The sequence below is a fragment of the Liolophura sinensis genome, chromosome 1 (genome assembly GCF_032854445.1).
Source record: "Liolophura sinensis isolate JHLJ2023 chromosome 1, CUHK_Ljap_v2, whole genome shotgun sequence".
In the NCBI taxonomy this organism is placed as follows: Eukaryota; Metazoa; Mollusca; class Polyplacophora; order Chitonida; family Chitonidae; genus Liolophura; species Liolophura sinensis.
Genome location: NC_088295.1, coordinates 58,202,726 through 58,229,725, shown reverse-complemented (window position 1 = coordinate 58,229,725; position 27,000 = coordinate 58,202,726). Strand labels below are relative to the sequence as shown.

General features: G+C 37.6%; 1 protein-coding gene across 1 annotated transcript; it reads left to right on the top strand.

Annotated features, from left to right (window-relative positions):
- Window positions 1-10,090: 10,090 nt before the first annotated feature.
- On the top strand, window positions 10,091-25,842 carry LOC135462572 (uncharacterized). The gene is made up of 9 exons (XM_064739799.1): window positions 10,091-10,205; window positions 11,188-11,325; window positions 13,804-13,940; window positions 15,126-15,235; window positions 16,368-16,510; window positions 18,238-18,551; window positions 19,523-19,665; window positions 20,773-20,897; window positions 23,042-25,842. The coding sequence occupies exons 2-9, from the start codon at window positions 11,196-11,198 to the stop codon at window positions 23,542-23,544; spliced, it is 1,605 nt and encodes a 534-aa protein (XP_064595869.1). The 5' UTR covers window positions 10,091-10,205; window positions 11,188-11,195; the 3' UTR covers window positions 23,545-25,842.
- Window positions 25,843-27,000: the final 1,158 nt, after the last annotated feature.

Below are 27,000 nucleotides of genomic sequence, written 5' to 3'. Positions count from 1 at the left end.
GACGAGTTTCAACACCATCGCTTGTTTGAAAGAAATTTATTATATAGGGCTTTTTTTTTAGGGCGTTACACATGGATATGTTGGAAGTCCATATTCTTGCAAAGAAAATGAAGGTAATAATTTTTAATAATTATGACGTCACCCGAGGTAATGAGTTCTTGTTGTTGAAACCAGGCTTGTACTAGTCATTTTATATACACTGATACGTCTGGATTTATTAATGATTTGTTCATTGATTTCACTTTTCATGATTAATGCCGAACCGGACATTTACATGTCAGGAGAAATTGACATTAACATTTCGGGGATCAGGTGTTTTGATGGAGGAGACCGACGTAACCACAAGCCTTTGTCAGGTATCTGACAAAGACATCTGGACTGCGCGACCTCATTGGTCAAGAACCTTACAGGCACTTTTTACCCAGCTATGCCAAAGAGGGTCCTGGAAATGGCTGATGTATATGTAATAAATATATAAAAGTCTTACTACACTTAAGCAAATAAGTCACAGCTGTATGAGGAAAAGATCAGTAGGTCCGTTTATAAGAGAGTTGGTTGATCTGATGTCCGTATACCGTGACTGGAGCAGATGACATGGTTGGTGTCTCAGCATTAGCTTACATTGAGGCAGCATAATACATATTTCCGCATTTAAACTGCCCTGCTACTAAATTAATATGTCCGCAATCATGTTAATATTAACATCATAACCACATGCACCGTGACAGAAGTTTCTAAACTGAGAACAATTTTGTTCAGGCCATCGATACAAATGACATTTAGCGTACTGTACACAACAGTGTTACCTGTGTAGAGCAGTAGCAGTACATCCACCGCTCCTCCTTTGTCTGTGCCTACGTCTTTTACGTCTTTCTGAAATAAAGCGAAGAGAAAAGACGTGTTACTGAATTTTTCCTAATGGCCTGGGCGTGTTCTACACACCATCAGTTACAAGGGAAGAATATTGTTTTTGTCTCCGACGCATGGTATACTAAATTTAATTTTAAATTTAAATTTTGATGACTGTTAAATTTTGTAAAACAACTACATTTTCACCACTATTCAACTCACTTCCTTTCTGTGCTCTGTGAATTTTCGAAAAAAGACTCAACACCTTCCTTTCCATGTTGTCCGAAATCTCCACTATACGAGTCAAATTTGTGTTCACTGACTACATTCCTGAAGTTTTGTTAAAAAAAGCTCATTCAAATTTGTACTCTCTGAACCAGTGTCTGAAGTTTTGTTAAAAGAGCACAGTCAGATTTGCGTTCAATCAGAACAAGTTTGAAATTTTGTTAAAAACAGTCTTATAAACAGTCTTTATCAAAAGTGTATCAACGTAGTAACCCAAGTTCTCCCATATTAACACCACTGATCCCCACGTATACACTCACCTTCTTTTCTCTGTTGTCTGTGTCTGACAACGCAGAGACAAAACGTGAGACACGAGATTCCCGCGACTACCACTATTACGACAACGACTGTTGTTGATACTTTTATGTCTACTGTCAAGAGAAAGAAATTACATACAGTACATCGAATCTTGAATAGACGAATTATTAACTAATTGATTCCATTAAGTGATGTCTTATGCCGTATCCAAGAACATTTCGCTCACAGGATCACAGGTAGATTTGAGTACGAAAGAAAATGGGACATGCAACCTCAATGGACAAGGGTCAGCAAGGGTTACTCGTCTTCCCAGAAAACCCATCAGAGGGCTTGGTCAGTGTAGAATCTTGAATAATACTTAAATAATTCATGCAGTCTAGCTCCATGTACTTACAGCTTTTTTCATGAGGGGAATCGATGACTGAAAAAAAAGTTATTTCTATTATTGCCGTGAATATTGTTGTCTTTAGTATTAGTGTTATTGTCAACATAATTTGTTTTTGTTTTATTTTTGGTATCCTTTTGAGCTGTTGGAAAGCTCAAAAATAATTTGACAAAGGTGTGTGGTTTACCCGGGGGAGGCCCGGTTTCCTCCAAAAATAATACCAGCCGACATTGTATTATTGAAAACTTTTTGATCGAAAAACACATATACAAATAAAATAAAGAAGGTGGTGCTATTTTGTATTATAAACTCACCGTGTACTATCAGAGATGTGCAAAACAGAAGTGGTGTACCGGTATGGATTTCACCAGAATAGCAGCAGAAAGTACGGGCGTCATCCGAACGGGAAACCGGGGCGATCTCGAGCTCAAAACCCCTCTGCAACAGAGTCGACCGTGGCAAATCCTCATGGCAAACTGAATTCAGGTAAAAAGACTGTCCTCCTAATCTTGCCCAGATCTGTTTGGTCACGAAATGCCATGGCCTCTTCTCATCTGTCCAGTACCAGTCTGTTTGTCCACATCCACAATAATTTCGTTCACAGTATCCTCCGCAAGATAAAACCACAACCTCTCCCTCTTGAGCCTCTTTTTTGATCACGGTGCATAAACCCTTGTCATATATGACGACTGAAATAACAGTAATATAATACAATTGAAAACTTACAACATAGAGAGCAAAACCAGAGCAATGACGACAGTGTGATAGCTGTCAAATGGTCACACTTACCCAGTAAGGACGTACAGCATAGAGAGTAACACCAGAGCGGCGACGACAGTGTGATAGCTGTCAAATGGTCACATTTAACCAGTAAAGACGTACAGCATAGAGAGTAAAACCAGAGCAGCGGCGACAGTGTGATAGCTGGCAAATGATCACACTTAACCAGTAAAGACGTACAGCATAGAGAGTAAAACCAGAGCAGCGGCGACATTGTAATAGCTGGCAAATGATCACACTTAACCAGTAAAGACGTACAGCATAGAGAGTAAAACCAGAGCAGCGGCGACATTGTGATAGCTGGCAAATGGTCACACTTAACCAGTAAAGACGTACAGTATAGAGAGTAAAACCAGAGCAGCGGCGACAGTGTGATAGCTGGCAAATGGTCACACTTAACCAGTAAAGACGTACAGCATAGAGAGTAAAACCAGAGCAGCGGCGACAGTGTGATAGCTGGCAAATGGTCACACTTAACCAGTAAAGACGTACAGCATAGAGAGTAAAACCAGAGCGGCGAAGACAGTGTGATAGCTGGCAAATGCTCACATGTAACCGGCGAAATACAGCCTCTTTTTAATTTACCTCAGTTAGGGTTTTATTCTGATTGTTCACGTAAATGCATCAATCGTGGCAACTTACACGCCTCCTAGCACACTGGCTTAAGCAGAACTGGGTAAAAAAAATGCAGTGATGTTATTGCAACTTATTAGAAGTCACTGGTTTAGAATTACTCAAAATGCTGTGTTGTCATTACATTTAACATACAATAACATTAACAGAAGTTTAAGCGTAGACTATTTTAATATACCGTAAGTTAATTTGATTTAAGCTATACAGCCTGAACACGGCAAAAGTAAAATTTCCGCAAAAAAAATGTTTCATTTCATTCTTTGGATCTCTAAGGCCCCAAAAAGAAAGAAAAAACGGAAATCTACAGAAAATTTTAACCTTATTATGTATCAAATATAAATTGCACAAAATTTAAAGAATTTGCATACGCTCTAATATCTGTTCCAAACACAAAAGTAAGCTTTCTAAGAAGTGGCAGAAATACATCAGTCTATGTCACTGTAACATTATATCCTGTTACTGACAACACAATACACCATTACCCCAACAACAGAATGCTGTTGCAATAATCAAACCAATCTGGACGTCAGATGTGATTAACTTAAACGTACATTTTGTAAAAATGACATAATCGACCACCCTCTAAGCACATGCTATTTTGGTTAATTTAACAGATGTTTCTTTGGGGGTGTCGTATTCATGTATGCTTATGTGTGCCTGTAAGGGTTTTACGTCGTATCGAACAATTTTTCAGTCATGACTGACGAGAAATCATTAGTACATACACTGATTCTTTTTGTAGTAAGGCGAGCTCATGCTGCGACAATGCTGCCGTCACAGAAGTATGATGCCGAAGATACCAGACGTGACACCCTACCCAGTCACATTACATTGGCACCGGGCCAACCATGCTGTCTTATTTCCTTGCTCTAACTCCTCAGTGCTGAGCGCCAAACGAGGCAGCAACAAGTGCCATTTTTAGTCTTTGGTATAGGCCGACAAAGATTTGATCCCGGGTCTCTTGACCACGATTGAGGCGAACAGGAGTTGTACTGCAGTTGAGACATATGTTCTAATCGCCAGACTGAAGAAATGTGTTGTCACGTGATAAAACGCCATTAGATTTCTTAATTACTTGTCCCATGCAATGCAAATATGTCTTATAGCTGCCGATATAAGCGAAGTACGTGCACATGTTTATTGTAACTGCCAAAGATTGCACTCTGGATGTGGTTACACATACCCTACATGTAAATCATATATTAATTTTCCTTACCATTTTAAATATGTCGCCTTTACACACATAAGCTATGGTAATACAATAAAGAATTAAACGAAATACCTGTCATTAAACAAAAATCTGCGAAATTAAACGCAGATCTAGAAATTCTCTTGATTTGAAAGAATAGCTATACGTGTAAGTTACGGTATTTACCAAAGTCTGATGAAATGCAGACAGATCAGTAATGAAATGAAAAAAAAAATGATGTCATCAAGATTGCTTTCAATAAAATAACATGAATTTACGACTTCCGTGTAACCGTTATAAAGCTGTCCATAATTGTAAATATGTATATGCAGTGAGTGTAAATAGGCATTTCATTTCCGAATAATTTCTGCGTTGGTAAAACCTCTGATTGTCCAGCCGTCCATAATTTGCAAAGTTCTAATCCCACGCAGCCACAACATAATTATAGGTCTTCAAACAATCTCCCAGCAGCCGATCGGCACCATATACACCAAGAGTAATGGGTCACAGGTTCGAATACAGCTCTCGTTTATTTGACTGTGGCCTTGACTTATATCGTCAGGTATATGGCTAAAAGTGGTGCGTGGTTTACTCTGAGCACTACAGGGGCCTCCGTGGTGATTTTAGCACACCAGTGCGGCGTAATGACCCAGGAGTCTCTCACCAGTCCGATTGCTGTGAGTTCAAGCACAGCTCATGCTGCCTTCCACTACGTGGGAAGGTCTAATAGCAACCTGCGGATGGTCGTGGGTTTCCCCCTCAACCAGGATTTCTCTCACCGCAGTCGTCGTATAAGTGAAATATTCTTGACTACGGCGTGAAACACCAATCAAATAAATAGATAAATATTTTAGTAGGCCTACTATATAAATGTAGTTTCTTCCACCTAGAAACGGATAAATCTGTTAAATGTAACACATATTCTATAAATTCACCATAAAAATTCTATTGGATATTATGTTACTTATGACACAGTATTATGTTATAATAAAAGAACACATTCTAGCATCACACAGACAACAGATTTTCTGCTAAAATTAACAGATTGATTTTAGGAGTGTGTTCTGCTATTATGATATAACGCTGTTTCAAATTCATCGTAAAATACTAGCTTAACACAACTTTCATTTTGAATGAATAGAACGTTTGATATTTATATAGGCCTATAGATCAACTGGGGAATATACGTATGCACTTTGGTGTTCATTTGTACTGTGGTGAGCATGAACAGAGTGCTAAGTCTGAACAGCAAACAGGATCCAATTTTTGTTACAGAGCATTACTCACTTCGGGAAGCGCATAAATGCCATTGGCTCGATTCAACCACGAGTTACATGTATGCATATGTCAAAGACTATTTATTTATATATTTATTTATTTATTTATTTATTTAATTGATGTCTTATACACCTTACTCAAGAATACATGTATACATGTCACTTAAACACGACACCGGTCAGCATCATCTGTCAGGTGTAATGAGTAGGGGGCGCGCTGCACATGTGTGACATCCATCAATCAAGCGTCGTCGGGAAAAATTGTCTGGCTCTAGTGTCAGAGAAACCCTTCCGCCAGATAGGCACAAGTTTTGCTGTATCAGGATGGTTTTTCTCTGCGACGGACAAGGAATTAATCACCTTTTCAAGTAAAATAAGGTAGAACATCATTTTGAAATGTCCGGAACATGCGTTTTTGACTCTATTTTGATTTTGGTCTCATGAAATCTTAAAGGATGAAATTGAAATTTGGTCTGTGTGCTTAGGACATAATGACTTTTGAGTGTGTAAAATTTTAGAAGCTGACTTCGGAGATATTGAGTGTCAAAGTACGGCCCATTTTTTTTTATGCTCACCCGATATTTTACTTCTGGCTCCTTTGCTTACATGGTTCTCAGCATTAAGAGGTCCCTATGATGACTAAGGTTGTCAGTCCACTGTGCTTCACTTAAACAAGGGATATAAGTATGCCTTAAAATTGTATTACTTCTGCATGTTTACTTGCTAACGTGGTCTTATAAATTAAGAGGTCAAGATAAACTAGTAAGCCCAGTGTGCATGCTTCACTAAACCGAGCGGAGCAAACAATTCTGCAATCTTTCGTGGCGATATTTTAGTGCGACAGCACCTTGGTTAATGAGGTCGCGTGCTAAAGTGCAGCTCTGGCTGCTTCGGCTACAGCATTAATCCAGGATATGTTTGTCGACTACTGGCAATGGGCGATATTTTCCACCACCCATATATATGACCCCCATCGTATAACACTTTTTCAAAGAAAGAAACTAACAAGTTGATCGCATGCAGTCTGGACACGAAATAAAAACAACTCACAAGAGAAGCATTAGATGTACAGGTTCCTATATTTTTTAATTAATTTAAAAACTAAACTTACCCCATATGCATAAATTCTGCAACAACACCAGCCTAGTCATCACTCTGCCTTAAGCTATATGTCAAACTTGGTATATATATATATATATATATATATATATATATATATATATATATATATAATATATATATATAATTATATATATATCTGTCATGTGTGTATGTATCATGAAAAATTAATTATTCTTATAATCATGTAACATGACTTCATTCCCGGAAAGGCGATTAGAGAGCTGCGCTTCCTCGTCTAAGGCCTGTAGCATACACATGCGCCAAGGACACTCTTCAAAGAGCAATGTCCCTAATTATGAGTTCAAATTGTGGCGCGCGCGTTTTTCCGTTGTATTCAAAAACGGGGAAGTTTTTTTTATCGTCTGATTTAAGCATTATGCAATATGATGTCTAATAAAAGAATTATAATGATTAGTGAATTATAACATTAATATCGACCTGGATAAGCCTCAAACTTCCACGTACATACTATAGGTAAGTGACTAATGGCATCCGGGGTCTCATGTAACATCCAAATCTTAAATCTGCACATTAAATGCGAAAGGGAACTCATATGGGCGGAAACTGATTTCACATGCATGACGCATAAGAGATTACCCATACAGGAAGGTTGATGTCTAACAGGAAACATAACCCGGACACAACCCTCTTACAAGTATATGGGCATTCTCATAAAAAAAACGTATATAATCAATACCCATATATTCGTTATATTATATAGTGGTATGTTTTGGGGTTTTTTTGGCTTTTTGTCATGGTGTCAAACCGTCAACATACATGTAGGCCAAGAAATCATCTAATTTGGCTTCTAAAAGCACAAATGTTTTGTCTGGATCACAATGAAAATATCAAAAATGTCACTAGTACAAACCAGTATGCAGAATACAGAATTTATCTGTTTCTTGCCCTGTTTAACGTTAAATATGGTCTTAACCAGAGATCTAATCTTGGTCCATTACGTATTTTAAAAACTCGTTGTATTCAGTGACACGTTCCATGAGTATTAACAGCGACAATGCCTAGCTAAATGTGAGTGTAACGGGAGGTCATGGTTGCAGCCTACCCTGCAATAATCGGTAGCGGCCGTGTTTTACAGGACCCCTATGAATAAGAACATATTGCTTGGCTACAATACGCTGTATATATATGTTCACAAATAAAATACCTACGTGTAAGGTGTTTAACGTTTGAATTTTAAAGACTTTAATATTCTTTATGTGAAATAATAATTGTTTACACTATCTTAACAGTTGTATGTTGTCAGGAGCTATTGACATCTGTTGCAGTCGAGCTTCTCAAACTGACCCCCTTTATCTCTGTATAAAACTTGTTACAGCTTTAAATATTATCCTCCAATTTTTTTTGTGTCACGTCTGCAGCAAGAAGGCTTACAGGGCAATTCTTGAAACAGTGATAGCACTGGTACAAAGTTGTGTACCTGTTGTAGTAAGTTCAAGGTAAAAATCAGCACAATTTCTCCTTTCTCTTCACCTTGTACAGTGCTTAATGTACATATAAGAGAGCACTACCTTAAACTCTCTTGCTTACATGTAAAAGGGGGTGGAAAAATATACCTTCGTCAGTTCAACCAAATGCCATCAAGCCGGCAGCAGTTATATGTACGCCTGTCTGTTTTAAAAGCAAAGAAAACACTAGAATGAAGTGTATGTGTATCACGTGAAAGACCATTAAAAATTGTCCAGGAAAATGGGTGGATTTTTTTTTTTCACATTTTGTTTAGTTGGTTTGACGTTGTGATAATCTATGTTTTTAGTCAGAGCTCTTTGACTAACACGTTGAGAAATATTTGGATATGCCAATACCATGTATGCGCAGCCTATTAGTCATTAAGCTAGGAATATTTTATGTTATAAACTCACAGTCACAGTGTGTTTGTTTGTTTGGATTTTTTTTTGGGGGGGGGGGTTGACCCACTTCCGTCTGGCGCGTTGAGAGGTGAAGAGGCATAAATATCAGCATGACTTGATCACTACACATGTATGTTTGTGGATAAAACAGCGGGCGATTGTAACACACATGCAGTGCACGATTATATGACTTATTCACGTTTTGTCAATTTTGTCAACGCCTGGTGGCTAATGTTGTTCAAAGTGAAATGAGGTCGTGGTCGAGAAGTTCAGGGCCCACTTGCACAAAGGGATCGTAAGCCTAAGATAATCGGTATATCATTAAGATCTCGATCGCAGCCTTAGCTTACAATCGACACCCTCTTGCACAAAGGGATCGTAAGCCTAAGTTAATCGGTATATCATTAAGATCCTCGATCGCAGTCTTAGCTTACAGTGAGTGGACACCATCTTGCACAAAGGGATGTTAAGCTACAATAGTTGTAACTTACAATCAGAAATTACAATCGGGTAATTTGTTGTAAATATTTATAGTCACTTTTTAATTCCTTTGGGAAAGCGGCGCAACGTAATCAATTGTAAACTCGATTGTAGCTAAAATCTTTGTGCAACCCAAGGGTTTACATTCCACTGACTTTATACACAGGGCCTCTATTCAATCTCGATCTGGACTTGCTTTCCACTAATATAGCATACATATGTCGGGCGTGATAGAGTTTACCAGCAGGCCCCTCCTAACTCACAAAAGCTATATGTATGTCAGCCGTTTTCTTTGGGCACATCCGCCGTCAATGAAGTTGGCCTTCATCGTGTGAAATAGGTAAAATACACTTGATCATATATGGTGTTAAACAAATGCAAACTATACCTGACGTCAAACCGCAGTCCGAACAGTGAGAGCTGAATTCATGAAGTTTATATATATATATATATATATATATATATATATATATATATATAATCATTAAACTAATTATAGACTAAACTATATAAACTATATTATCTGAATTATATTTTCAGTTCATCCAAACATAATAAATATGGCAATGAATAAATTAATAAAATTATACTTTATTACCAGCACATGTATTATTTTATATCCTTGATTGTTGTTTAACGCCACACTGAAACATTTTCACATCAGCCAGGTTTGCCAAATCTGCCATAAACCTATTCGACATCACGTGTAAAGTTAAGACAAGTGTAGGACTGAAATAAAGCTGCTGAAATTCACACTTTTAGGCCCACAGGCTACACATTATATATTAAACATCAAACGTTTAGTTGGAAGTCCAAAATCGCGGATTGCGCCAATTAAGGGAGATAACTTGCAGCTCATGCGGGAGGAGGGGACACTACTCTCGCTGTAAACATCTCATAAGAATGACAGCTTCCAGTTACAGTTTCATATTTCACACACAGAAGTCAGATGGCCACAGGTGCTGTCTAGTTCAACATTATAAATCAGGCGGTTTGCGAATAGCTGAGAAACTCAAATACAATATTGAACACAACGACAGGATGGGACATAATTAAGAAAACACAGTGACCGTGGAAAGGTAGGCATTATTTACTAACAGTTGATTTGAGTCGGTGACTGTAAATAAGGTAAGCTGGTTTACAACAACAACGCTAAATTTGTTCCGTCATCTGTGCAACTCCTGGTTTGATTTGATGTTCTAAATATGCGAGAAGTTAAGGTTAATTGCTAGGTCGTTGTGGGGATGTGGTAAAAGTAAGAGGCAAACCTGTTTTTTTTGTATTTTAAATTTGTTTAAATAGGTCTATGTTTATTATTATGACTTTTAAAAGGTTATATCGTCATATAGGCCTATATACTCGAGATGATACTGCCACTAGAATAAAATTTCACTGATACATCTGCAGTACAGCATGTTTCAACAAATGTAAAAGTTACAGTAACATCAGACTCTTAACTTATGATAGGCCTGATTCTTGTGTAATTGACTTGACACAGAGTCATGTGTTATCCCCTGGTTCATTTTTATTTGACATTGAGGTTTATTTTCAACAGTTTCACAAGAAACTGACACGTGTAGCAATTTCAGAGTGAATTTAATGGTAAAGGACTTTGCAGAATGATTCAACCGGATTTTTCAGTTCAGTGATTAAGCTTTGAGGTGTAAAAGTGGAAAATTTTTGAAAATAGACCTGACCGTTCGATTTAATTGAACTAATTATCTCCTTACCACTGTACCTACCTACCTCTCAACAAGGATATTGCCGAAAGCACCATAAAATTGGTAAAGCCAAATAGCCAAGTCATCAGTTCCTGTTGTGTCATCCAGCAATGCCAGTTCTCCTGTCAGGCCGAAGTGGCACTTGTTCAAGTCAGTGTTTTCACAGCCAAATCCCCGACTTGCTCCTGGTCAAAAATTAAAGGAATGGAGATGATACAAGTCACCTGATATGAAAATTTCCCATAGACCTTTTGGAAATGCTTGTCCTTTGAAAACCTTAAGTAAATATTATGCTCAGAAAGATGAAAGGTAAAAACTAAATGCAGGCTTTGGTTTTCAGGTGGAATTATGGCTGGGGTGTTCCATGTTGAATTTGGAATTAATGACACTGACCTGACTGAGGCCCTGGAAGCAACAGATTATCCCAAGGCTGAGAGGTTGATAAAGAACAGAGCTGTCGCTTCTTACCTCGATGAAGGTGAGTTAAACTCTTATGTATGAGCTGTAAACTTAAACAGTACGTTTACTATGTTTACATGTGAATACTATGTTTACATGTGAACACTGTGTTTACAAGTGACTTCTGCATTTACATGTGAACACAGCTTGGCACTGTGTTTACTTTTATACCCAGGGAAAGTACCTTTTTTTCTTTCTCTCTGATGATGACCAATACAGTGAATTATTTTAAAATCTCATCTGAAAAGGTGCATTTTTAGAGGCAGTATGTAAACCTTGAAATCTACATTTTTTCAGTAGGATATGGGTCCCCATGTATTTTACAAACAAACCTCAAAACAGTTTGCTAGGATCAGTATGACAACTCTCAGATTCAGGTTACATGCGCAGCATAGTAATGGGCAATATTTTTCAGACATGTAAATAATTATTTTCTGCATTTACCACATCCCCACCCATCCATCTCTCCTCCAAAATATGGTAATGTACACAGATTTAAAGAACCAGGAATCCAAAATCCAGTCTGTTAAATGTATTTTAGTTAGTTGAACCCTAGCAAGTAATAATGTGTAACCTTTTTCATAACCCCACAATCTAGGCTGCATGTTATATCGTGTTTTATATCGTAATATAAAAAGCATGTAGAGATGTTTACAGATTAATCTAATTTGGAAGTTTGAAATGACCTATCAAATTACAAGTAGTTATTACAGTGCGTTGGAACTTCATTTAGCCTACCTGTACCATCTCAGTTGCATATCTACATGTACACATTGATGTGAGCAGCATATCAAGTATCAATGTCAGTGGTACAGTTAATTACCATACCTTCTGACGGTCAGAAGCTCAAAGAAAGGAATCAGCAGGTGCTTAGGCCTGTTGAGATGACCAACTAATGTTTGAGGCAGCATATGTATCCAGTTATTCTGTATTATTAAAAACATTACTACATGCCAGTCTCATGGCCCAACCCATTTTACTTACATGTACAATAGACTGTCAAGCTATAACAGCAGTCAAAGAAGGAAATTGTGTGTAATTCAATGTAGGGTCTTCCATAAACACTTCAAACTAGCCTGCCATATATTTTTAACCCCATTGTATTAGAATATCATAATATTTTTTGTGGCGTTTTTAGCTGGCTTGTACAAATAATACGTTTAAAAACAGAAATAAATAAGAAAATACATGTACTGAAATCAGTGCCTACAAAAATATGACATGCGTTAAACTGATCAAAAAAAAATCATTTTTTGCTCAGTATCATTTGTTTTTATGCATCAGTGATTATGAGATATGTTTAGATCACATCTTTCAGATCTGCTCTTGTATTATTAGTTCTATTAATACTTTTCTTTTCTTTCTTTTTTTTTTTTGTGGTGTAACAAGATTTTTAAAAAGAATTTTTGTGAAGGCCTCTATATTTACATGTACCTGTATATATAATTCTTGAGTGCATCAATTAATATATGCCAATGAAATAGCTAAATGAGTGGAGTAAATACATCCATTTTCCAGGAGCACTTTTGCAAAAGTAAAGCTAATACACCCTATTTCCATGAGTATTTCCATGAGTTTTATGTTTATTTAAGAATTAGATGTCAGAAAGTGAAATAAGGATGCCATTCATACTACCTTAAGACATCAAAGGATTTTTTGACACAAGATTATTTGATGGCACAAATATTCTGTTTGTTTGGAGTTACATTCCTGCTGAAAAACCAGTGCCCAAATGTTTTTGGTTTTGCTAAAATCAGGATTTTGACTTTGGTATTTTTGTTCATTATTATTATGCAAATGGAAAATGTAGATCTGTAGTATTGAAATTGAAAACTAATTTGAAGAATTAACCTTATTCTTTAACCTTAATCCGACTGAACCCCAGGACACGATTTTTATGTGTTTCTGCTGTCTTATTCATTCAATGATCACTGTGTTTCTAGGAGTTTGTCTGTCTGTACGTCCATGCTCTGTTGCATATGTCAGTTCCAAAAAAATAAGCCGACATCATAGGTACTGTATTCAACTTGCGATCGGGGTCCAAATGGACCCCAGTTGAATAGCATGTTTTCGTCAAGTGGACACAAAAGTCCGCGTGAGCTGCAATTCGTGCAACAAACCTGTGTGCCCAAATCACAGTACACAATTTGTATCACCCCTATTCCTACACAATTAGTCATAGTAACGGAATTTAGGGACACAAACTGTTTTCATACATAATAAAATCATTCCAAAATGGACTGACATTTAATGTCTGTTACTAAGAGGGGTTCACAGTGGGGTTCAAATGGATCCCAGCTGGTTGGATTAGGATACCAAATATGTTGGTTGGATGAGGGCTAATGTTCTCTCTAGAATAATTTACTCTCACATGTAATTTTCTTCAGAAGATCAAGTGAAAAAGAAAAATGAAAATGCCTACCCCAAAAATACAGATTGAACTTATTTCCCTGAAGAAACAAATTTTTAATTTTGGCCTAAACATGGATTTTTGTAGGTTGTTACCAGAGAATCCCTCTGTTCATCGTCTTGTGTGGTGGGAAAGAGGAGACGAATGTGCCTATGCCTAGAAATCTGTACTTGGCTCGTCTGCTGATAGAGTATGGAGCCAGTGTCAACTACAGGGTGCCCCAGGTAAAACCCCAATGTAACAGCTGCAGAGAAAGGAGCTGTATCATGAAATAAATACACTACAATTTGTGCTCAGGTGGTCAAGCGGGCTTTAATAAGCTACGTGTACTAGCCACTGACCATTGAATGGCCAACCACTGGCTAAGACCCATTGCCATGGAACAACACAATTAACCCTAACCACCATGATAATATTTTTTATTTTCAGACATGTTTGATGTGAAATGGGAGAATGAGTAATTTTGGAGAGAATTTGACACTCTACCCCTTCATTGAAAACACATCTGGGATCACCAGAGGTGCTCATAGTGCTAAGTGCTTCCTGTAGACTTAATTAACAGCTCAAATAACTTGCCATGTATTTAAACAGAAACACCCAATAACACAGTAAATCTTCTGTAATTTTCGAATAATCGCTGACGTTGATATGTGAATACGTGGCTTAAGTACAACAATCAGAAATCGGAATCACCTGAGAGTAAAAACATTTGTATACATGTAGGTAATCCAGGTACAATCTCTGATGCAAGAGCTGATACAAATGAATACCTTTAAAGTCATATTCACAGTCTAAGATCTGTTGAAGATCACTTCTAGTTCACCAATGAATGGGGTATGCATATCTGTATGACACATGTGGGAAAGTTTGTCATCAAAAGCAGTTGAGTCACCCAAGGCATTTTTTCCTCCACCAGTAAAACTGGTTTCCAAAAATTTTTGCATATAAAGTTGAAAAACAATCACAATAAATATAAATTGCTGGTAAGCTATGGGTTTATGGTAGGACAGTTACAAGTACTTGGCAGATTTTGGCCACTTTCCTCAGATTCCTAAATGACCTAAAATTTCGCCCACAAAAGTGCAAAAGTATTTAGAGACATTTAAACGTCACAAAATATTATTTTTAGTGGTGAAATGTACAATTTTACAGAAGAATACCATCACGTGTTCCAAGGAAATCTCAAAACACTTATCTAAAGTTAATAGAAACTCTCAGAATCAGGAAAAATGAGCAATTTAGTCATGGACAAAATTTATGGTCATTTAGGGAAATTGAAATGTTTTAATAGTATTTTGATATTTTGATATCTTCATATCCAGTTACATGTCGTGTAATCTCACATTGTATTAAGTATGCAAGTACATGAACTATTCTGAGTTGCTTGCAATGTACCTTACTTTACGCAGACCTACTTAGGATGTGAATACATGGGGCCAGGGAAAACTGCTCTCTGTCTGCTTGTGGACTTCCATATCAACATAAGCAGATCTTTACAGGACACCAGTGATCTCAGGTAAGTCTCGTTTTAACAGTGGTTTTGTAAAAAAACACAGGAAAGGCAAGTTAGGCCCTTAAGGCATCATAGGGACATTCCTTTGGTGAGGTCATGTTGGTTGAAAATTGGCCGCCATATATGATGGGGGCCTCCATGGCTCAATTGGTTAGCGCGCTAGCGCAGCGTAATGACCCAGGAGCTTCTCACGAATGCGGTCGATGTGAGTTCAAGGCCAGTTCATGCTGGCTTTCTCTCCGGCCATAAGTGGGAAGGTCTGGCAGCAAACTGCGGATGGTCGGATGGGCTGTGCCCAGATTCCACCCATCATAATGCTGGCCATCGTCGTATATGTGAACTATTCTTGAGTATGGGGTAAAACACCAATCAAAATAAATACATAAATCAATCAAAATATGACTGACTGACCTTGCAAATTCTCTAAAATAAATATTTCAAGAAATAATAAAAAGTTATCGATCATGGATAATATCAAAGTATATAAATGGAAGCATGCCTGTGATAATGATATTACATTATGTCTTGATCATAATATTACATTATGTCTTGATCATAATATTACATTATGTCTTGATAATAATATTACATTTATGTCTTGCACAGTTCACTTACAGGTATTTAGGTACCATACTGACAGTACATTTCTGTTTGAAAGGATAAGACTTTACCTGGTAAATGTTTCTTCCCATTTAAAGATTATTATTCAAAATTTCTCTAACCAACATTAAATAATTTGTTTCTATTATTTTTCAGTCAGATAAATGTTTTATGAATCTTGGTTCTGGCTAATACTGCTTAGTAAGCATGTCAACATTATTGAGAGCAGGGGCCAGTTTCATGAAGCTCACTTAGCTAAGCAAGCGCTTAACTACCATGGCAACATATGTTGTAGAGATATAAAGTACACTTAGCTAAGGGCAACTTAACACTGAGTAAGCTTCATGAAACTTCATGATTACTTTTGTTGAATAAAGTGGACTCACACTGAGATTTGCTCTTGTATGAGTTTATATCCAAAAAGGTTAGGAATTTAGGTACATCCATATGTATGTCAGTCCAGGTATTTTTGCAGAATTCCATTTTCACTTTTTGTTAGCTTTCTTTTTTTGTTGTTGTTTTTTGTTTTCCCCTACAGTTTAGGGTCTGATGCAGCTTTTGATGACCCTTGGCTGCAATTTAACCCCTATAAGACTGTAGTTGTGGGACTTAATAAACAGCTGCTGTACAAGCCACAGGATATACTGGAGGACATTGAGGATTTGATCTTTACACTTCTGAGTAAGTGAGGACTGGGATTAATGACGTTGAACAGGGGAATTTCAAGGTCAAACTCTTCTGTTGCTAAAGGTATAAAAAAAATGTATGAGTTTTACCTGTCAGAAATATTAGGCAACCATTTTCGTTTACATTTACTATTACATGGAAATCTGAAAAGGGGGCGTCCGTGGCTCAGTTGGTTAGCGCGCTAGCACAGCGTAATGACCCAGGAGTCTCTCAACAATGCCCGGTTTCCACCCAACCATAATGCTGATCGCCGTCGTATAAGTGAAATATTTTTGAGTACGGCGTAAAACACCAATCAAAAAAAAAAAAAATCATCTGAAAAGGTTGGTCAAAAAGTTATATAGAGTACAGGTAGACAATCATAGAAAATTAAGAAGCAGAACATTTGAAAAATTTCTGAAGGAAAGAGGTGTTCTTTTTGCCTTTTGGAAACCAGGTGAGACAGCTGATCCGTAAATTAACATCATCAGAAGTTGACAAATCACATGAATCAGATATAGTAGGATGTATTTTACCTAGCCACAAAAGAGTTTGAAATTAAAACTCCCCTTTTATATATTACACCTCTTGAAAACAGTGGGATATGGTGACCGCTTTTCTCTGGCACGTCTGTTTCCGGGTTAGTCATGTTTATTTATTTTATTGATGTTTTAAGCCGAACTCGGGACTATTTCATTTATACGATAACAGGCAGCCGTCATTATGGTGGAAGGAAAGAAGACAGAGTAGAGGAGAAATCTTCAACTATCTGTAGGTTGCTGGCAGATCGGTTTGATCATGTATCAAGAAATCTAAGACCTCCGGTCGAGTTTGAAAACTTAGGCTTGATCAGTGGATAAGTCTTGCATATTTAATGAATTCTGTGTTTGCCATCTTGGTGACCTTGGAATAAAAGGCAACAGATTGATCAAGAGCTCTCCCATGTCGGCCTAGTGAACACAATAGGTTCATGGCATTTAATTAAAACAATTTTGTCGCTGTCAGGGGCTGTGCTCCCAAATATGTCCATTGTGACAGTTGATTATTTTACAGCATTGCAGGTAACCCTGTAATTGATTACATGTATTGATGTCTTTAAGGTTACCATATTGTTTAAGAACTTTATTTAATAGGATTTTCAAATTTTAGCTGAATTTTTTGTTTAACTATTAAAGCTCATTTCTTTATTTGTCATGTTTTCACTCCCATGTTGAAAGAGAACTATTTTCTTGGCCTTGATATAATGCTCTAACATGACTTGGCTGCAGTACTGTCAGTGTGGTAGTAAACCTGATCATTCGTCCACTCCGCTGTACTCTCTCACCAATGTGGTCGCTGTGAATTCAAGTCCAGTTCATGCTGGCTTCCTCTCCGGCCATATGTGGGAAGGTCTGCCTGCAACCTGTGGATGGTCATGCGTTTCCCCCGGGCTCTGCCCGGTTTCCACCCACCATAATGCTGGCCGCCGTCGTATAAGTGAAATATTCTTGAGTACGGCGTAAAACACCAATCAAATAAATAAATAAATATAAGCGAAGTACGTGCACATGTTTATTGTAACTGCCAAAGATTGCACTCTGGATGTGATTATACATACCCTACATGTAAATCATATATTAATTTTTCTTACCATTTTAAATATGTCGCCTTAAAAACTGGCCGCCGTGGTATAAGTGAAATATTCTTGAGTACGGCGTAAAAAACCAATCAAACAAAACGAACAACAAACTGTACATTTTCAGGTAATGGTGCTGACCCTAATTTGACTGACCGTTTGCGACGCAGCTGCCTGCACAGAACAGCCTTGTTTGGACAGAAGATGGAGCTGTTAACTCTGCTGGCTGACAATGGTGCTAACATCAATGCTACAGACTGTAACCTCAACACACCATTGTTGTCCTTGTGTGACATCACACATATACATAAAATCGACCAGTTTGCAGAGAATGACCAGAACTGCTTTAAGTCTTGTTGTCTTTCACCTGAAGAAGCAGCCAAGCCCGTCATGGTCAAACCAGACTTCCTGCACTACTTCTTGTCCAGAACAGACGTTGAGGTAAAGTACAGTTCTACAAGCCAAGATGAATGAAATAATTGACTGAGTACTTGAAGATTTAGTACATGAATGGTATTTACCTGTACAGGAGAATAAATTAACTTGAACACGCAAGGGAAAGAGGTGGAGTATGGCATTCATTAAGGTAGGGAGGAAAGTTCTCATAATTGAACACCCTAATCCATGAATTTCAGTTGTCAACTAAAAATGATATTATAACATTTGCCAAACTGAACGTTAACATTCATGAATATCCAAGTATTGTTCCAGGAGTTATTACAGAACTGTTAGACTTTTTTGGAGGCAGATTAATGTAAATTATTAGGATCAACAAAGCCCATAAAGGCATGCCTCTCTTCCTAGGGAACAAAAGCATGTCTGACTCAACATTTTAATATTGCATATACCTGTACCTTAATTCCTCAACCTTTCAGTATATGAAACAGCAACTTTTCACTGGAAGTTATATGTATTTTTAATTTAATTTGGGAGACAAAACTACATTGGTTGGATTGTCAAGTTTCAGAGTTTCACAAAAAGTATAATTTTAACAGTCTGCAAAGTCAAAAATTCTTTCAGAATCTGCTTGACTAAGCACTGAGCAAACTTGCGAAAAGGTTGAAGAATTACGGTACACATGTATTATTAGTATTGCTTTAGTTATGCCTTTATCAGAAAAATTTATTTATTTATTTGATTGGTGTTTTACACCATACTCAAGAATATTTCACTTATACCACGGCGGCCAGCATTATGGTGGGTGGAAACCGGGCAGAGCCCTGGGGAAACCCACAACCATCCGCAGGTTGCTGGCAGACCTTCCCACTTACGGCCAGAGAGGAAACCAGCATGAGCTGGACTTGAACTCACAGCGACCGCACAGAAAAATTTCATTATGAGCAATCTAACACTCTAAACACAAAAGGCAACTTCTTTTTGGTTGATATCAATGCACTGCTCTTGATTTGCAGATAAATGCTGTAAATAGATTGGCCCAATCTGCCCTGTTCTTGAGTGTAATTCGTGGTGATGCTGATGCATGCTGGGAGCTCTTACAGGCCGGGGCTGATCCCTCACAAAGGGGATCTGTGTTTCCATCTCGCTTTGAGAAATGGTGGGTAGAAACTGCATAATTTCTTCCATGATTGACCGTTAATGGAAGCTTTCAAGATGAGCTGGTTGTTTTCATTGATTTGATATTATTTCAGCTAAAGAGACACATTTTGTAGGGGAGGGAGGGGGGGGGGGGCTTTGGAAGGAGATGATCAATGATAATAGATTTCAATACATGCATACAGTTAATTATCCAAAGCTGAATCCTACATTGTACATGTACATGTACCTCACTGCTAGAATGTCAACAGTTTTGCTTGTTTGCATGCACATACACAAACAAACCTTTATCTTTCCATTGTTTTTATTACAACCAATGATATGTATGAAATACTGCCAGTGTGATGTTAAACCCCAGTCATTCATTCTTTCAATTTTTTTTTCTTTTCCTCATGTACCAATCATGCACTTGAGATTCTGATCAGCTTTCGTACGAAATCACTTGTGACTGTGTTCTTCTGTTCTAGATTATTGTTTCCTCAGTTGACTTTGCCGTTGGTCAATTCCCCGGCTGGCGTTTAGCTACAACATTTCAACATCTGTCGGGGCCTCCGTGGCTCAGTCGGTTAGCGCGCTAGCGCAGCATAGTGACCCAGAAGCCTCTCACCAATGCGGTCGCTGTGAGTTCAAGACCAGCTCATGCTGGCTTCCTCTCCGGCGGTACGTGGGAAGGTCTGCCAGCAACCTGCGGATGGTCGTGGGTTTCCGCCGGGCTCTGCCCGGTTTCCACCCACCATAATGCTGGCCGCCGTCGTATAAGTGAAATATTCTTGAGTACAGCGTAAAACACCAATCAAAAAAAAAAAAAAAAAAAAAAATCAACATCTGTCCATTGAATTGACCTATAGATTCCACAATACTGGAATCTGTCAATCAGAAATCTTCACACCATGCTGGCACAACCAATGAGAAAGATTGTATCACGAATGCCACAGCCAATTAGAAAACTTCACACCATGCTGGTACAACCAATGAGAAACATTATATCACGAATGCCACAGACAATCAAAAAACTAGCATGAAGCAAATACTTCGAATGGCTTCAGTGTTACTGATCTCTCCATCAGTTCTTTAAAATGTTTCAGTTCTCCATTTGTTTGAATGACAGGACCTTTTCCCCATTGCTGGTATCCTTCCTCTCAGTCCCAGTACAGAGAAGTCTGCAGTGGCTCGCTCACATGGGCGAGATGCGTGCAGAAGCTCCCAGACGCTTTGCTCATCTAGTAGATGCTGGTGAGTGAGAGAAATTGCATTAACCTTTTAGACAGTTGATGTGGATGTTCAATGTTAAAGGGACCATGAACTGCAAAGGTACAGTTTGTGATCAAGAACTGAAAGTACATACATGTGGCTGTTGAGTGTTGTGAGAAATTGTAACCTGATGGTACCGTGAACTGCAAAGGTATTTTGATCAAGATCTGAAGGTAAATACATATTGCTGTTGAGTGTTGTGAGAAATTGTAATCTGATGGTACCGTGCACTGCAAAGGTATTTTGATCGAGATCTGAAGGTAAATACATATTGCTGTTGAGTGTTGTGAGAAATTGTAATCTGATGGTACCGTGAACTGCAAAGGTATTTTGATCGAGATCTGAAGGTAAATACATATTGCTGTTGAGTGTTGTGAGAAATTATAATCTGATGGTACCGTGAACTGCAAAGGTATTTTGATCGAGATCTGAAGGTAAATACATATTGCTGTTGAGTGTTGTGAGAAATTGTAATCTGATGGTACCGTGAACTGCAAAGGTATTTTGATGGAGAGCTGAAAGTAAATACATATTGCTGTTGAGTGTTGTGAGAAATTGTAATCCGATGGTACCGTGCACTGCAAAGGTATTTTGATCGAGAGCTGAAAGTAAATACATTGTGCTGGTGAGTGTTGTCTGAAATTGTAACCTGAGGGTACCGTGAACTGCAAAGGTATTTTGATCGAGAGCTGAAGGTAAATACATACTGATGATTGTTACATGCTTCTCTTAGGTTGGATGCATTTAGGCATTTTGTAAAAAAGAAAATAAAAATACAGGTAACAAGACTGTTTGTGCAATTTTTGCAAACTGCCATGGCTTGTTTCCCTTTGGGTTTGGAACATTGCAGTATCAAAATGTTTCTTGTTCATTCTGTCACTGATGTGAAAAAGAGATTGACATTTTTTGTACAAAGTTACATCTTATACAAGATTTCATCTTTGAAGTGAACATAATGTCTGCCACTTTATGATATAGGATACAGTTATCGCAGGAAAATATGTAAAAAATTCTATAAAGTTTTGAAAGCCGAGAAGATGAAGTTCAGAATTGGGGATATATTGCTCTGATAGACAATTCACTCCGAGTAGTCATGTTGTAGAAGCCCTTATGGACATGGCCAATCACTAGCTCTGAAAACATCATGTGATAGTCGCATGTCACATGAAAAGATCTATTAGCTCTCAATTGTCAGTGTGGTTTCTTATAGTGGATAGACAGATATCAATGCAATTAATCGGAATTTGCTGTTAGTTTAAGTGTTAAGCTGATACATTTTGGACCACACATTTACACTATGAGAAGGGAACTGAGAACGGCAGCCTGTGTCACAATGCGTACATATTGGGCAGGATACTGTAGTAACCTGTCAGGGTGAGCTGGCAAAACAAATGCCATGGGAGAGTCATTGCTTGAAGAAAAATATTGTGACCTTTTTTTTTTCCTTAGCAAAGTCAAATTTATTATGAAAATATCTTCCCAGAATCTGACGGAAAGAGTCAGTTATCGGTCAGAAGGTCCTGCTGTGTTCAGTAAATTCCCTGAAGTTGGTACAGCCAACTTAGCCAAATGCTTACACCTATGCAGGACGAGGGCGAGCAGGCGTTTCTAAAACATGACGATTGTGTCCACGAGCATTGCCCTAACATAGCGCCAATCTAAAAGAAACAATCTAAAAGCCCTTAGAACACAGTGCAGAGCTGATACTCCTTGGCTGGGTATCAGGCGTTTTTGTTTGTATTTTCTCTTTGTCACATTGTTTAATACCGATGGTAGTGGAGAGCTCCTAGGTTTTGGGACATCACTCAAGACAGCTATAACATGGCAAAATGGCGTCACCAAATGAGTGGCTACATGTAGTTACTGTTGACTGTTTGCTATTAATTTTTTGATTAACGGTGAAGAATTTTTAAAAATATTTTTAGAGCATTTCTGGAATACTGCTGTATTAATTAATTCAGCTTTATTGGCTGACTTCATGTTCACTTTAAACTTCTGTAGCATAATACTCACTCAACAACAGAACTTTTAATATGGTACAGGTAATATCAAGTCATGATTTAAACAAATTTTATTTGTTGATGCTAAGTGAAATATTAACTCTCTATGTTTCTGTATTCTTGTAGAGTTTTTTAACACCAAAGAAATTGAAGATGAGCTGATGGCCATCATCTCCGAATCCTTCCCAGAATTCCTACATTTCCATCCAATGAGATCTCAGTTGATTCCTCTGATGGCAGGTAGCACCACGGCAACACTTAAACAACTGGCTGCGCGCACAATCTTCAAACAAACACTGATTGAAAATCCAGAGGTGTGCATGGCAAAACTGCACTCTAACTTGACTCTTCAAGAGGAGTTTACAGGGAATGGTTTGAGTCATGACTTGGATGCCTACGAGAAATACATCTTTTGCGCTTTGAGCTCAGTGACACTCAAGAGGTTAACGGAAAGACTCTCTCTACCCAAAAACGCTTTAATCAATTTTGAAATCGAGCTGTTTCTGCGTCGTCTATCGATCTTTGTTGGAGCTTGCAAACCTGTCCAGCCATATTCTGAGGATTCTGACAGTTTTGATTCGGATCTGGATTCAAGTTTGGAAGGAGATTCTGACCTGGAGTACTGGTAACCTTGGAAACAAGTAGATTAGCTTTTTGTACGTTCTTCCATCTAAATGTCAAGCTGTTCATTTTACTTTTTCTTTCAATCTCTTATTGTCTTGTGAAGTAAATTAGAACCAAGATCTCCACTAGTCCAAGATGAGGAAATGTGGATTGTGTAAGGTGTCTGACTGGATTTACTTCAGGGAACAGACCATTTTGTCTGAGAGGTGTTTCCAGATGTCATAACTTTTCTGGAAATCAGGGAACAAACCATTTTGTCTGAGAGGTGTTTCCAGATGTCATAACTTTTCTGGAAATCAGGGAACAAACCATTTTGTCTGAGAGGTGTTTCCAGATGTCATAACTTTTCTGGAAATCAGGGAACAAACCATTTTCCCTGAGAGGTGTGTCCAGATGTTATAAATGACCATATGTCTTTATATCCTGGTACTATTAAGTGACAGGCTATACACCCCAATGTACAGATTTTTATTATCCAGATGTACCAATGCCCAGGTGTTCAGACTTGGTCAACTGTATTTTCATCTGGCATGTCAGAGACAAGATGTTGCTTTTTCAACAAATGGCCTTTTTTTTTTTTTTTAAACAGTTTTGCATAATAAATGGAAAACAGCTTCTAGAGGCCTTCCTTCTGCTTTGAAAGCTGGGTTCTGCAGAAGTCAGGATTTTTTTTTATTGGAACAAGGTTATAAAGTGCAAAAGTTCTGATATGTTGGAAAGTACTTTGTCCAGTGCTTGATGATGATTGTGTCAAATTTACATGCTATGCATGTATTCCAAATAGGTGTAACATGAGCATTTTTCCAGTGCATTTACACGAATACTACATGCGACAGTAACTGGAGAGTTACTTTCTAACTGTAAAGTTTCACTTTTCAGTATATCACTATCATTTAACTTTTTGTCACTTTTTCTGCTCTACTTACCTGAGCAGTTACTTGTATTATTTCAATACTTAGAGATATTCTAGACTCATGACAAAATTAAAAATTAGTGCTTAAGTTCAAATATTCTTTTCCCATTTTGTTGGAGCATGGCATCCAGATTTTATAATTTCTTGATCTTCCTCATGTTAAAAATACTGATTTGAATCCAGTTAGTTTTCTTTTTCACTTATCTACTTGGAGGAGTGGATGATTAACTGTCTAAACCTATCTCCAGGTACCCTGATTCCCAGTCATTGTGATTCCCACTTGTGTAAATGCCTGAGTGCTTACAAGGTCAAGGTGCTGCCTGACTGAAACACTCTGCAAAGGACATCATAGTTAAGATGTAAAAAAGATGGCATGTATGCTAATATATAAATTCAGGTAGATTTAAGTAGGTTGAAGACAGTTTTGATGCCCCAGTGTCATCTTCATAGAGAAATTACTATATTGTGTAAGTTGTTGTTGTTTACGCTGGATGATACAATGTGGTTGTGTATTTATTAGTCCTACCAGAAACTTAAGTATCATCTTTCATTGTCTATGAATAGTAGCAATTTTTTCTACATGTATCTGGACTTAACTGTGATATTTGTCATACATATTCTTATTGTGTAACTTTATAGCTTCTATTGCAAATCATTCACTTGTACATGTACTTTTTACTGATTTTATGTACCTTTACTTGTTTGTCTGATAATGTCACAATTATTGTATAAATCCAAATTTAGCCACTTTTTACATGTATTTATGCATTCGATCGATGTTTTACGCATTACTCAAGAATATTTCACTTACACGATAGCGGCCAGCATTATGGTGGGGGGGAACCAGGCAGAGCCCGGGAGAAACCCACAGCCATCCACAGGTTGCTAACAGACCTTCCCATGTCCAGAGAGGAAACCAGCATAAGCTGGACTTGAACCCACAGCAACCGCATTGGTGAGAGGGTCATTACGTTTTACATGTACAGGGTGTCCCAGAAGTAGCATACCATCCAAGTTGAGGTTGAATGCTTGAGCCACAGAGCGGTATGTTGCCACATCTCTTCCAACATAAAAACCAATTCATCTCTTTCTTGTACTGTTAGTTTATTAGCCATAATTAACTCTGAAAGAGAGAAAAAAAATTTAAAATCAGTATTAAATCTGAAACAAAGAAAAAAAAAATGAAAATCACGATGGCGCATGACTTCTGGGACACCCTGTATAAAAGATACATGAATAAATTTATCAAAAATTTTAAACTCAAAGACACAATCCCTGTGCATATACATGTACAAATATACGAAAAGGGTTCTCCTAACTTTCACACAGACTTGTCTGGGTTAAACCTGAGGCTTTCAGTGAAGTTCTGTTGCCATTTCCTGCCACAATTAAATTTACCAATTTAGTGGGGTGGGTTTTTTTTTTTTTTTTTTTTTTTTTTTTTGGCAAATGGGAATGTCAATATTCAGAAATGAAAGTATACATAATGATAGCACATGATCTTTAGATATTAATATACCCAGTATGCATATGACAATATTATTGTTTGCATTCAAATTCTGCTGAATAGCACTGCAGTTATACAAGGTTACTCTAATACAGCTTCTTACTAGTATGTCAGAACAGATATTACATATATCACATATCCCGCAAATATTAATTCAGTGCGAAAGTGTAGACATATTGTGAATACCAGTGACGAAAACTGATAGCATACAAGGTTTTGGAGATCAAAACGTATGTTATTTTCCTACGGTTTTTATTACGAAGTATTTAACTACATATATCTACATAGAAAAGTAAACAGAGCATATGCATCAGTATATAAACAGCAAGAATATTAACACGTAGAATGCCATATATAATGAACAGATGGATGAAGACTTAATGGTGGTACATTTCCATTAGGCAAATACATTAAATGTCAATTCTACTTTTTTTTACATATTCCGAGAAATAAATTTTTTACACTCAGTATTGTAATTTTTGTTGTATGTTTAGAGCATTTAATACCTGAATGACTTCAAAAGTCCTTCATTGTAAGGGCTCCTTAATTCCAAAATCTGTATTGTTGGGGAAGAGTGTCTTAGTCGTGTGAGTGTAGCCTCACTATACTGGCTAGCTTTCACTATGATCATAGTATAGCCTGGGCACCAAGACTGAATGCTTTCTGAGTTTTTTTGCTTCAGTGATTTCATGTGAGTATTGATACATGTAATTACAGGTGATTACACCACGCTCAGCACCGAGAGGCGTGTCAGTATATTGTGACTAGGTGGGGTGTCATGTCTGGTGTCTTTGGCATGGTACCACAGTGGCAGCAAATTGTCGACATTGCCTTGCCCTTTTTTTACCTCTTAAAATATATGTATTTTAGGCCGTACAAATACATGTATGTAAATATACACGAGTCAAAGAAACCACTTAGAGTTATCACAAGCAAGGTGTACGCCTACTTTTCTTATTTAATGTTAAATCTTGAGCATCTCATGTTGAACAATTTTTTAGGAAAGACATTTCCTTTGATTACGGTTACACCTACAATTTC

What these genes read in the sequence shown, in the direction of transcription:
- LOC135462572 (XM_064739799.1), top strand. Translation starts at nt 11,196, where the DNA reads ATGGCTGGGGTGTTCCATGTTGAATTTGGAATTAATGACACTGACCTG. An exon ending in CGCTTCTTACCTCGATGAAG is followed by an intron (nt 11,326 to 13,803) that starts GTGAGTTAAACT and finishes GGATTTTTGTAG; the next exon opens with GTTGTTACCAGAGAATCCCT. An exon ending in TTTGATCTTTACACTTCTGA is followed by an intron (nt 16,511 to 18,237) that starts GTAAGTGAGGAC and finishes GTACATTTTCAG; the next exon opens with GTAATGGTGCTGACCCTAAT.